General features: G+C 39.4%; 1 protein-coding gene across 1 annotated transcript in view; it reads right to left on the bottom strand.

Moving 5' to 3' along the window:
- Positions 1–14,551, bottom strand: part of SLIT3 (slit guidance ligand 3) — a 503,078-nt gene that overhangs the window by 207,498 nt on the left and 281,029 nt on the right. Inside the window, exon 6 of the mRNA XM_054389401.1 lies at positions 13,293–13,364. Within this exon, the coding sequence (XP_054245376.1) occupies positions 13,293–13,364 (72 nt within the window). The remainder of the gene's footprint in view (positions 1–13,292; positions 13,365–14,551) is intronic.

Here is a 14,551-nt window from a genome sequence, read left to right as displayed (position 1 = left end):
CCCAATTCTAAAATGACTTGGCACTATACAAGTGCTATTTTTAAACACAATGTTAGCCCAGGCAAATAATCTTCTAAATAGTCTCCAGGTGACATGCAAAACCCACTCAAATAAATAAAAAGAACTAGTTGCCAATTTGTGGTTTCTGTTCTAGTATTGGCCTTTCACTGATGTGTTCACAAATGTTCTCATCTCAGCAACAGGAGAGGTTCTAGCATTGTTAACTTGGGAAGTTGACACCAGAAATATGACTAGTCTCAAGGATACAGAAGAAATCAAATGTTCTTTTGGGAAATGCATGAAAAAAATAAAGTTAGCAGGGAATTATGCACACAACTGCCAGCAATGTTTACTGCTAAAATTGCCTGATTCTTCCCATTCTGTGGTTGATTATAATTTGCATATAACTATCAGATTTTAACTATTTAAGCTTATTATAAAGGCCAGATGTTTATTGCTGAGTTTTTTTTCCCTCTTGAAGGAGAGAGATTACTTTCAAAAGCATCAGGCTTTGTGAAAACTGGGTTATTGGAATAACAAATCTTTTTTTTTTTTTTCTCCCCTCCCTCCCCCCCTTTTAAATGCCTCTTGTATCACCCAGCAAGAACCAGGGTGATCACATTTGCCTGCAGCTATAACCTCAGGGTGCATTAACTTAAGTCCTGTAATTGCTGCATTAACTGTCCCTAGAGACCGGCTGTGCTTTGGCTGGAGTCTCTGGGACTGGCGAGGTCAGGAGCTGAGACTAAAAGCAGAGGATAGGGAAAGGCAGGACCCCCAGCTAAGAAAATGGTTGGGCGAGCTATCTGGATGAAGAGATTTGGAACAGGAATCAGTGCAAATGGGTAAAAGAGGGCAGAAAAAACCTCCTACAGGCTTATGCAATCAAATATAGTATCATCGTATGTATACAAGCAAGAGCAAACTTAAGGATTCTGGTGAGCTATGTCTGAGGACTAATACTGAAATCTTTCTAGTGCCATCTTTAGCCTGCATTGATGTCGTACGTGCAGATCACCGTGCCTGAATTTGCTTACTTATACTGACATGCAAATAAAGAAAATATGATAAAACAAATTAAAGCAGACAATAGAATAAGAGAATAACATAAAATAAAGGAAGATGAGCTAAGCCAGGATGAGGTAAAATAGAATATAACAAAGATTATACAGAGAAGGGTATGCAGTTTGTTCAATCTCTATCAGCTGCACAAAATACAGGTATCAGCTGCATCTCTCAATTCTTGGGAGATTCTGTGTCCAGTGAGAGTTGAAAAAGCTTTGTGGAGAAATTTCAATCAGCTTTTCAATCTTTTACATGACATTTTAATTCTAGGCAGAAAATACAAATTCAGTGCAGCTTGAATGTAAATTTTAGCTATAAAAGCACTGGTGCAAAGACAAAGTAATGCAACCTGAAATTATTCTGCCACTGCTTTATTTGTAAATTATGGATTCTCCAATGAGTTAGCTTTCTGAACTCAAAAATGGCACAACAAACACTGCCTTAACTTGGTTTTTGTTTTGTTTTGTTTTGTTTGTTTGGGTTTTTTTAAATCAAGACATTCTTTCAAGCCTTTGCCCAAAGGCTACACATTTTTCAGTATACTGTATTGGGAATGACTGATGTGGCTTTAACTCCCAATGACATCCATAATTTTCTTTAAGCATTTGGACTTGGAGTAAGGAAAGCATTTGTGCAAAAAATGAATGTTTGACATCATCGGGGTGGTTCTGATGTTCTAAGACACCCAGTTTCCAGGGCTGGTATTATTGCTTATAACCACTGGGAAAAAGCCCACTTATTGTAAAATCCAGACCAATGTTAACTGGAGTCAGTGCAAAACCTGTGGCTGACTTCAGCAAAGAGCAAATCAAGTCCCTGCAATCTGTTTATTTAGGTACAGATTTTCACAGGAGCTAGAACAATCAAAAAAAGAATTGTATTCAATTTCAACGTGCCTATATTTTGTTTTGTAGATTAATTTGAAAATGTTGTGTTCAATGACTTAATAAAATTAATAATAGAATTAAATTACTTTAATATAAATTAATTGTTAATTAGATATTTGCTTTCTTAAAAATAAATATGTATTTGTTTTAGGTCATACAGAGATGTCTCTTACTAAAGTTGGTGTCACCCAACAACTGCATTCAGGTCAGGTACTGTAGTTTATGGATTCTGTGCTACTCCTACCACAATCAATGGAAACTGGATTGAGTTTTTGATGCATACAAAGGTCTGAAAGCCTACTAGAGTGTATTTATGGAAAAGATGAAAAAGAATCAACAAGACAGGATTAGATCATACAAACCTTAAACCAAAAAAAAAAAAAAGCATCAGTACTTCAACAAAATAAAAGTTTCTCAGATTCCTGCCTGAAGAGTTGTTTCTGTTTCATCCTTTCTGAAGCTAAGGCAGTGTTATAAACATAATTTGGATCTATAATTTAAAAGGAGCAAGTGCTTTTTGATCAGGCTGAAGGCATTTAATGATGGAGATTTTCAAGGTAAAAGCTTTCAGAGTTCTGCCAGCTGAGTGCTGCAGTTTTCTTACAGGACTCTACCAAAAGAAATTCTAAAGGAAGTGATTAACTTTAGATCAGAAAGGGACAGTGTAGTGTTTTAATTTGTCCCATTCTGAGCACACTACAACCATTAGTGCTGTAACCTTAGAGAAAAAGCCTCTATCTTGATAGATTTCCCTACCATAACAAATGCATCCTTTTCATACTTGCTGGTGTAGCACATCCAGAAACACAAAAGCCATTCCAAGTGGCAGACAGAAATTAGGTGTCTTTTCAGAGCTAGAAAAAGTGACCAAAAATGGACTTCTGTCTCCATTGTGAGGGCCTATGTGACTATAATCAACCTCTTTGGGAGGGTCATGGTTCCGTCCTGTTGCTACCTCATCAAGTGCCGCAATGCGGCACTGCCTATGGAACTGCAGATCATTGCAAGTCCCATGCTGACCGCTGGGACCAAAGGAGGGGTGAGCTGGCACACCCCATGTATGCAGCAGACAGCTCCTTAAGAAGCAGAAATACAACAATGAAAAGAAATGGCACTGGCAGCAGTTTAGCCTGAGCATCTGGGTGTCTGTGCAAAAGGTTTTTACAAAAGCCTTTTAAGAGGTAGTCAAGTGGTGTCCATGAAGAGTGGGTTGCCAGAACCCCTGGTTTCCATTTCCCTCCCACAACAGACCTGCAAATCCTGAAGGCAAAATAATACCCCTTGTTTCCCTTGCCAGAGCAGTCCTGCTTTTTTAGGAGCCCAGTGTCTCAGCTGCCTCTCAGTTCCCAAAACCATTGGCACTCCCACTAGGAGAGGGCAGCAGGAAGAGATCTTTCATAGCTCTGGCAACATGACAATGCACATGGTGTAGCACAGAACTGCAAAGGCAAGTCCCAACTTTTGACAGTAGAGGAAGGAAAAGAAGCAAATCTTCTAATGAAAGAATTTCACTGTTACTGCCAAAAGCGTCTCCCCAAAATGCAAGAGCTGCAGACTGTATTTGTGAAATAAGTTTTATATTCTAACAGTACACAACGGCCCTAACTGCAATTCATCCACGCTGGAAATTAAGGTTAATAGATAGGCTAATACAAATCCACATGAACAAAGTAGGGAATGTTTGAGATACACATTCTGTGAATTTAGACTTCAATGTATGAAGAGTTCTTAAAGAAAAGTTACATTTCTAGAGCAAAGAAATGTTCCGAAAGAACAAAGATAACACATAACTCTTCGAAAACGGCAATTATATGTTTCTTGGTGAAGCTGGAAAGGAACCTGCTTTCCATCAGGATTTTCTTCTAATAATACATTAGACAGCGCTGATGTGCATCACAAGGTATGCTTAAACCCACCTACCTTTCCAGTTCTTAAATCTCTCCCAAATACCACCTGTCCATGAGAAGCAGCAATACCTGCTTATATTCATGCATCCCTATGCCACACAGCTAAGAAATCACAACAATTTGAACAGCAAATACTCACAGTGTTTCATTTGTCTTCAGTCCACAGAGTGAAAAGGTGCAAAATAAAATATACATAGAAAAAAATTTGAAGCACTCATGGGCTGTTCAGGAACATTCTACAAGCGCAAGTAGTAGCTAAAGAAAAGGAGTGAGCTGTTTTCCACACATGGCTGTTTCTCTGCAATATCTGCATGCATACCAAATAAAATGTAGCAGCCATTGTAGATGGTCTGTCCTAACTGCTTCAGCCCAAGTATCAGCTGAAGTGCCTCACCTGATTGCTAACACCCTAGCCGTGGAGGGGAAGGCAGGATGTCTCACAGATAAAGCGGACCCAACCCTTTTAAGACATCACTGAAATTGCCCAAGGAGCCAGTAAGAAGCTTGGGTGCTCGCAGAGTGGACTACCCCCCTCCGCAGAGCCCGCCCAGCCCATAACCTCCTTTTGCACCAACGGGGGCTTCTCGGCGGCCTTCAAGCGTCGTCGCAGAGATGCTGCATTGCGGCAATTTATCGATCACAGTAACCAAGTCCAAAGCTGAAAGCCATGAACAAGACCTGCTTTCCCATCCTCCTTTCTCCCAACAAAGCACTTTTGGTGACAATCTAAGATTCTAGTGGCAAAAGACACAAAAGCAAATCCAAATTACCAATTTGCTGAACAAAGACCTAGTTCACTATACACTCATACATCCCTTCATCACAACCACCAACCTATCTTCCACAAAGTTCTCTTCTATTTCAACCCACAGATAAATCCCAGTCTCAGCAATAGTCTGGTACTTGCAAGCCACAGATACCCCACACCACCCAGCACCATGAAGATAAGAGGGATGTCCACAAGTTTTATAAATAAATGACACTACTGTCCATTGTTTCCTTCAGTCGCTTCATGTAGCCATCTCCCTTGATGCACTTTCAACTGACCACACTATTTTCTGAGGTATCTCTAAAGTACTCAAGATCTGCATAGTATATCACAAGGGTTTCTGGATGATGTTACAGCTTTTAAAAATTTATTTCTAAGGATCTGCAGATGTCTTAAGCATGGCCATCCGTCACTTGTACACACGAAACCAATGCAGTTGGACTGTTCACCCCCAAAGAGAAATGTCATTCTGCTTCAAAAGTATCGAACCAGTTAACATGAAGTTGCTTCATTCACAATAGTAAAATTAACAAAGAAATTGTGATTATTTGGCTTTAAATTACCTGAAAAATTGGTTCATACCTCCATCCTTAATTTAGCTCTTATTTCTTTTTTTCTTAAACACAGACTTGGATATGTTATGTAAAGAAAGTCTAACTTATACTAATCATATGCTTTCTTTTTTAAAACTTGCATATTTTTTCCAATTTAATCTTCTCATCATATATACTTACACACATATATGTTTATATTATGTGTATAACCTTGTGAAAAACGGGGAAAATTGATTTTCAGATCAGAAACTTCTACGTATGCCTTTTTTTTTTCCAGGTGCAGATATAATTATCTAGTACTTCACCCGTAAGCTAACTAACTGCACATTACTGTTTTGATTTCTAATTTCCTATAGATAACATTGTTGTCCCAGCTAAAAATATTGGATTGTGGTAATAGTAAGTCATGCATACTACCCTTATCCCAGCAGTTACAGTTTAAGGTTAAATATCTGACACAGTGCTTGAAGTGGCAGATTAACAATTCTGGTACACAGAGTTCCTGTCATAATTTTATTCCCTTTTTCTAAGCAAACCAGGCTTTTGAGTCCCCTCCTGTATAGAGTCTGCCTACAGCACAGAGCCTTTGTCTATGCTGGTCTATGAGCTGAGCAGGTCAAAAGCAACCTCTGAAAAAGACAAAACATTCATACCCCTATAGATCACAAATGAAACATTTCAACCGCACACACACACACAAAAGGTGACCATTCTGCATTTTGAATTTTTTTTTTAATAATCTCTTTATTTTTGCTGTTGTGGTGACTGGCTCCAGAGGGAGTGTAGGAGTTTCCGCATTCAGCACCAGTGTTGGACCCCAAATGGTGTCACAGAAGGACTGAGGATGTCCTGGTATGTTTGACACTGGTATCAGAAAATTGTGCTACACCTGCATGCAGCCTCCTCCTCTAGCCAAAGAGGGCTAATTAATGCTGACAGAATTATATCCAGCTACTGTAGTATCATCTCCAGCTGCTTTAGGGAGTCATATAAGCAATGAATTGCAAATTATGGCGTAGTATGACTACTCATCTACCCTGGACTTGTTACTTTCCCTCAGAATTCTGTCATCACCTCAACTTTATCTGCAAGGAGTTTTATTCCCAACATAGTCTCCAGCTCAGCTTTTGGTTAAGGTGTTGAGCCACATGTCTGCACTAAATATACAGTTGAGTGTCCTCTAGATTAAGTCATTCACATTCATTTGACTTTCAGCAGTCAAAATGCTTGTTCTACATCTTTTATATTACTGATGAAGAAACTATATTAGTCAAAGGGGAGGGAGGGCAGGTCACAAAATGAGCAGGGAATGCAAATGAAACAATTAATACCATGGGAGAGAAGGTTTGCCAGAAATCTTTGTCTCTCTTGGAGTTTTGACTTTGGAGTCTCTCAGCAGTGACTGCAGCACCAATAAAGAGCTGAAACTACACAAGCCATAAAATCAGGCTTCCTCACAAAGCATATTGGTCAGTGACTCAAGAAACTAATAATTCTAACCTGGCACTGCTCATCTTGACAAGTTCTGCAGCCTGCATGGCTCCAGGCTATTCTTAAAGGGAAAAAAATGCTCCATCCTAATGGGAGGAAGAAAGGAGAATGAGCACAGCATTCAACCACTACATACGCTCCAGGAGGGGGCAAATCCATCTTTTCTAAATATGTAATATAATTATGCATCTGCACTGAGGATTGATAGAAATGTTCATCAGTTTGCTAGGACATGCCTGGAATACTGCAGGATTAGCAAAATCATTGATCAATAAATTTATGCAAATATATTCTCCCCATAAAGAGAGAGTTACATTACATCTGTAACAGGCACCAGTGATTTTCAGCAGCTCTCCCTTGCCCACTCTTATTTTATCTCAGCTGTTTTTTGATATAAAGCCTGTCACCACGGTGCCATCTGGATAGTGTTCCTCTCACTATGCTGTACTTCCAACCTCACATTTTGGAATATGTTACAGAACAGAGGTTATCTCAGATTTCATTTCCATATCGTGAGCAATGATACCAGATCCCCCACTGACATGTATAAAAAACCAGAAACATTCCTTATCAAGCAACCATGTAAGCACACCAACTTTCCTCCATCAATTCTTTAATTATACATTTCATTTCACTAGGGTCCACTGGAGCTGCAGCACCTTTCTAAAAGTTCTTCAGGAAAGGCATTTCTGTAATTAATCTTATCTCTAGCTGATATATATATATATAAGCAACAGCAGCCAGGTTCTTCAGGAGCACATCTCATTCACTTAATGACCTACAGAGATACAGGAGGCAGGAAGAATGGGAAGGGTATAAACTACACAGCAGTCTGATCAGTAATGGAGTAAAGAAAGATGGAAATAAGAACTTGTCCATGGATAGCATTTCTCAATGGCCAAAATGACTTTTGTTCTTCCTCTGGCAAAACCTGATTGCCTGTGATACCAGCCCAGCACAGAAAATGGAGGACACTTAGCAAAACCAAACTCCTTGTTTTGCACCTAATTTGACCTAACTGGTAGGTGCTTCAATTACTTGTATACTGTCAGTGGTTACTCCCTTCAGTTTTGTTTTTAGGACATGTATTATGTACTGCTGACTGATGAAATAACTAAAGATTCTAAATCCATCTTACTTATCTACACACATTTCAGCTAACATGTATCTGTGAGTAAAAGAACAAAAAAACAACCCAAACAAAAACCAAAATACAAAAAACCCTGAATCATTTTAATTTTACCGTATGAGAGAGAAAAACAGCTATGCCCACCATTTTCAATAGAAATATCATTTTTGGTTTTGTGTTTAGATAGTTTGGTATCAGTTACAGGAACATAATTTAGAGAGTTCAAATTTGATCCTGATTGCCTCAACCGACCACAATTTCCAGCAAAACAGAAGAGGAAATCACATTTGTGTGGCATTTTCAAGCTTTCATTAAGCAATGACATCTCATATATTTAGAATTATGTCATGACTTTCTCTCCCTGACTTTTCAGGGTGGGAAAGCAAACAAAAATCTTCTATCTAGTTAAGACATGCCCAGAATTGCATTTTGCAAATAACTAAAATTGACTATACATCTGAACGTTCAAGCATAATGAAGACAACCCTAGGAACAATTAAATCCTGACTGTAGCACCAAGTAATAACCAATGTTCAGCAAAGGTCTTAAAAGTTTGCCAAGACAATGGGCAGTGTGCATGATCAGCACTCTGTGACATCTCCATTGGAAATCGCATAGATTACTCAAATTTTTACAAAAAAGAATCCTTTCTAACAGGAACTGACTGGATTAAAAAAATTAAAGCATGAATAATCCTATTCCACTTGTAAAATGCTTGCAGTGACTGGAGATGTCAGACAATGCAGAGCACAACTGGGGCATGCCAACCACAAGCGGTCTGACGGATTGCACTGCGTCCCGCTGAACACTACTCGCTGCTGAATCGAGATCAGAAGAACCAGCACATGGCACTTGTAGCTGGGTGCTTGTCTGGGCATGCAAGAGTCACGAACAGATGTTTGGAGAGAAAAGGCTTAGATACAAACACCGATGAAAATTTTATTTCCAGGACTCTTATTTTCAGGGATCAAAGGTTGGTGTGCTTTCATTTTTCAATCTGAAAAACTTTTTTTTTTTTTTTTTTTGGTAATTGTTTATTTATTTATTTATTAGGATTGAATGTGTAGAGCTTATTTGACTTACAACTTTAAGCTGCTGTGAATACTCGGGTGACTGTATTTGCACTTCTTAGTTATAACTTGTGAGTGAATTACCATGATTTTTCACACTGAAGAGGCCAGAACGGCAGATTGCCGAGAGCGTATTTGGTTACTACAGACTCACTGACTCATGAGCCAGTGCTCGTTTCAAAAAACAGGAGAAAATCATGAAAGGACTTTGAGGCTTAGAGTTATTATATGAAAGATCTACAACAAATAACATAACTAACAACAAAAAAACCCTAAAATCATTCCATACTAGCTCTGTACAGCAAGAATTCATTTGCTCTCTTTAATAGAATGCTATTCACAGAACCCATAGGATTAGCTCTTGGTATGATAAAATCTTTTGGATTCAGAAGCTCTTTTACAGAAAATCTGCAATGAATAAACTGTGTTCAAGCTCCACTCCGAGTATCATTACAAAACAGCACTCCCAGTCTAATGACAATAGCACGTTTGCTCACACAGTGTTACTAGTTTATCCAGTTTGAGCAAGCTTGCCGAACCACCTTGAAAGTACTTCCTTGTATTCATGCATCCTAAGAGATGGAAGGTAAAATTCCAAGCTCTAAAAGACTTCTGTCTCCTACGTTTCATAATTTCAAACATTTGGAAATGAAACTAGGGACTAATTTCTAGTCTACAAAGGAGATGAACGTCATAATTGCCACAAATCATAAGGACTACTGGACAATTATTCTGAAGAATTCTTCTGGGTTTTTTGGGTTTGTTTTGTGAGGGTTTTACAATAATCTTTAAACCACTTACAGCTACACTAATACCAACTTCTTAATAATACTGTTATTGCCAGATATTGCCACAGGACATAATTAAAGATTAAGCTGAGCAGAAAACCTCTCCTACCAAAAGTGGTGTTTCAGTTAGTGCAAGTTTCACACCAATTTTCTTCAACCTTTCTGCATGTTTCTATCCTAACAGGTTAAAAGCTTTTGCCACCCCTTTAAAAATACCCCCCCTTTTCCATCATATTGCTGTTTCAGGTGTTGCACATCCCCTTCTTCTGTGTCTTCAAATGTAAGAACAAACCCACTGAAATACGCTGTATTGTCTTACAAGATGGGGGAAAGAAAGTATATCAGCAAGAAAAATCCCCATTTCATCAACAGATTAAACCCAAAATGAATTAAAAAATGGCAAAAAAATGAACAAAAGCAGCCCCAATGCAAAACGAAAGAAAGATGTTTAAGTATGAATGCCAGTTCTACATGCAATTTCTCAAACACTCTTTTCACCTTGCTGCAAGAGCAAAGACAATCAGCAGAAGGCACCAAACCCCTTTGTACTCAACAGTTTTGATGCTTTTTAACCCAGAACTCAGAGTCACGAGTAGTGCTTGGCACCTGCATTATGGTCTACACAGGTCAGATCATAGGATCAGGGACATCTTTTGTGATATCTGAAACACTGAGGTTCATAATCAAAGAAATGATCAAACGACTGTGTTTGTACCAAGAGATGCGGTCAGCGTCATGTTCTGGTCCAATCTTCAGCTGCTAGCATAGAATCAGAGAATTGTTTGGGTTAGAAAAGAGCTCTAAGAGTTCAACTGTCAACCTAACACCACTATGGCCATTAAACCATCCCAGAATGCCACATCTACATATTTTTTTGAACACATCCAGGTGGCTTCACCACTTCCCTGGACAAAGGGAGCAGCTTATTGCACCACCAAATGCTGAAACGAAGCAGAAGTTTCAGTTTTGTTTTCATTTCTACCTCTGTGTTATTTGGTGGGGCAGGAATGTACAACATGGAAAAAGAAAATAAAAGTAATAAATAAAACCAACTTGCTGATAAGCACAAGTAAATAAAATGAACCATAGAGTGCTCTTCACTTTGAAGGTAACTGCACTTCTTTCTATTACCACATCTACCAAATCACCAAGTTCCTTGTGCTCAAGTTTTTGGTTTTGGTTTTGGTTTGGTTTTTGAGAAATTCAAGGTGAAAAGTGCAGCCCAGAAAACAAAGTGCTTTTTACTCTTTTTTTAAGCAACTTTGTCTTTAGGGTTCTGTGGACAGGTGGGTGTGCAGAAATGAAAATGTTTGATATCAGAAAAGTCACAAGATTTTAGTACGATAAAGAAGAAACGTATTATTTGATACCCTTGTAAACAGCTAATTATGATTCGGTTTTGCCAGATTCGTTACATATTTTCTATATACTGCATTGCAGGTTAAAATGTATCTGTGCAAAATACATAGTGGGTCTGAAATGACAAAATTTGGTTTCACTTGTAAATAGTCTTTGATGGTTCAAATGGCTTTAATTTGTAACATTTATGACTGTCCTACAACTAAAGACATTCTATTTCCTGGGGCATTAAGCAATTTTATTTTGATAAAGAGATTAAGTACTTGAACTTTCTTTGAAGAAAAACTTGGGAAATTTTTCAGGTTAGGCTGGAAGTATAAAACTCAGATTTTGTGGCTGCAGGAAAAATAGCATTAGAAATAGATATTATCAATCTATTTTCTCATCTTTTAGCATCAAGATTGATTTTTCCTGTAGCAGTCTGTGCTGAAAATTAAAAATGCATTAAAGCACTGATTATGATGTATTTTATATATTCTCCTCTTCTCCCACCTGCAAGTAACTGTTATAGAATTAGCCAATTAAAAGCAGTGAGGTAAATAAACTAATTTAACATTTACTGCATTCTGGGGAGAAGGAATGTATTCTCAACAACTTTCCAGAGCCTGAAAAACTCACACACACACACACAAAAAAAAAAAAAAAAAAAAAAAAAGCTCCATTAATTGTCCAGCCTTTTTCAGTGACAGTTACAGCACAATCTGCTGTCACTGGAGGACTGATTCGCTCTCTGTGGATATGGAAAAATCAGTCTATCAAAACCAAATAAAAAGTAAATTTTGTAGAGTTGAGTGATTTTTTTTTCCCTTTCTTTCACCACCTATTAGACTTTTCTATCTGACAGACAAGTAAAACTTTATAGTGGTAACACGTTTCTTTTCCTGAAAAGTGCTATTAGTATAGAATTCAAACAACACCCACATAAGAAACTGCAGATATCTACTGTTAGCTCAATATAAGCAACACAGACAATCTGATCAATATCAATATCCCACCCTGGTAAAGAGAGGGGCCAAAGGTACTTCAGCTGACTGTGACAGGCAAACCACTCCCAGGTCTCTCAGGAAGATGAATGTGTTTCTGCAGATCCCCTTTGAGCACCAGTGCAAGGTGAGTAGAGCCCTTGGGAAGAATTCCCTCTGTTATTCCATGCATACTCAGCCCCACGGTGGTGAGTGGCACAGCACTGTCTATAAAGCCCCTTGTTTTGCTCATTCTAAGAAGCCAAAGGCAATGTCTTGAGTCTCCAAGTGTCAGGACTGTGTGAGGCAGGTGCTTACTTTACCATCTACCATTTGCTGGTTTGTACCATGTAAAGGGCAAGCTCTTCAGCAGCCCGAGGAGTCCAACTGTATTTAAATGTGCACTGTTTCAGTGTTTAACTCCAGTTCAGATGCTAAAGGCTTGACTTTTAGAGGGGTCATGTTGTCCATCTTCATTCAGCATTCAGACATAGGACTCAGCTTTGCAGTATTCACAGGGAAAGCTTTGTATCAGCCCATATACTCCAAACCTATTCCAGTAAAGGTCTCTAAGAGAACAAGCAAATTATCTGCTCAGATACTGAGTTCTGGGTAACACTGGATTTTACACTACAATGAAGGTGCTCTAAATCTAACATGATTTTGCTCTGTTAGGGTCAGCTTTCACTGTCTCTTTTTTTTTTTTTTTTTTCTTTTGGTCTGTGCTGCAGCTTTAATAGCTGCTGTGTAAAGTTTTAGGTACACGAAAGAACACAACGTGGTGTTATTCCAGTCCTCAGAGCAGGATCCTCCCCAAAAGCCAATGACTGCACTGAACAAGCCTGCCAAACGCCCGTCTCTCCTCCCTCCTACATACCAAACACCTTTTACACAGCTTTCTGTCTAATGCAATCGTCAGATATGTCATAATATTGTTCCCCATGAACCTGTTACCCGTCCACTACTCGACATCACGCAGACCTGGCCAGGTTCCTGGCTGCCAAGCGCACATCGGACGCACTTTGAATACTGCTGAACCCCATCTGCTCCACGCAGCAGCGAGCACGGCGATAACCCTGCTCCTCTGGAGAGGCAGCAGAGAAGTCGTCTATTGTGGTTTAATTAGCAGTAACCCCAGCCTGGGGGAAGTGGGAGATTTCACTTTCCACCGAAGCCACTGCTCTGAGGTGGGAAGGAAGGAAGGAAGGACATCAAGCCCCCACATTCACCCAGCACTGCAGCACAGGGAGAAGCACACCCTCCACACACACCCCCGGCCCGCCACCCCAGCACAGCACCAAGTCAACTCACAGGATCTCCAGGTCGCGCAGGGCTCGGAAGGCTCCATCTTCGATGCAGCTGATCTGGTTGTTGTCCAGTTGCCTGCAGAAAGGAAGGGAGAGGATGAAGGCTGGCCGGTACGGGCAGAGCTGCCTTGGAGCGCCAGGCTAGGGGCTTCCCGTCCCCAAGGTGTCCCTCCACCCCCGCACAGCGCATCTCGCCACCCGGCGCAGGGCTGCTCGGCTGCCACGATGCTCTGGCTCTGCGCTGCTGGCTGACAGCGCTGCACGCTCCCGCACACTGAAGCCTGGCAGGTCTCAGTAAATATTAATTGTGCCTTTTTTTTTTTTTCCTTTTCGTTTTTGTTTTTTTTTTTTTTTTTTTTTTTTAAGGCAGAAAGGAATAATTTCATTACATTAGGGCATCCAATCCATTATGAGCTTTTACCGTCATGTCACTGAAACAATTTCATTAAGCTAAAGGCCTGTAAATCATTGGAGGTCACTGTGCTGCCCTCCGTGACCTCCCAGAATGCCTTTTTTTCTTTTACTGGAAGTTGGAGTCCTCTGTCCTGACAGTACTAAATCTCCAGGCTTTATCTACCCAAGAGCTGTGAGAGTGCATAGGGAATACACCAATTCCAAATTAGACTCAACTAATCTAATTTTATAGTCTTTTTATTATTCTAAGCACCAAATGTCTGTGGTGGTTCGATGCCTCTCTGCATTGTTACTGGTCCCATCTGGTAGCCCGTTCTATTGAAAGATCTCTGACTAAATACAGATTCTGTCTAACTGCATCAGGAAGAGCAATCTAGTGACAGAAAGCATTATACCCATGTACACTTAAAACACTGTTTTGCTTTAAAATGTGTAATTTAATATTAGGATGGTGGAGTTCTTTCATTTGTCTCCCTGCATACACATGATTTAAATATATTTTACAACAGATGTGGATACAGCAGTACAGCTACATCTGCCTTTTTTGCTTAGAGAATTAAAGTTAAAAGTTATTTAAAATTGTTATTACATTTTCTGACATTTGATCCGTTGAATTTTACACTGAGTGAAATAAAATTATCAACCTCCCCCTGTGCAAATAAAATATCTGCATTTCATAAAAAAACAAAACAAAAACCAAACAAAAAAAAACCAGGTGCAGGGTCCTGACTGTGTGTTACGCTGCTTTTTTCTATGGCATAAACTTTACATTTGGTGAGGCAGGGATCATTTGTCTGGTGTGCATAAAGCAGCATGAACAAAGATGCCAAAATTGCATTGCAGTTTCTG

This window comes from Indicator indicator, chromosome 18, assembly GCF_027791375.1.
Source record: "Indicator indicator isolate 239-I01 chromosome 18, UM_Iind_1.1, whole genome shotgun sequence".
NCBI lineage: Eukaryota > Metazoa > Chordata > Aves > Piciformes > Indicatoridae > Indicator > Indicator indicator.
Note: the sequence above shows the minus strand (reverse complement) of the source record. Positions and strands in the feature narration are given on the sequence as shown.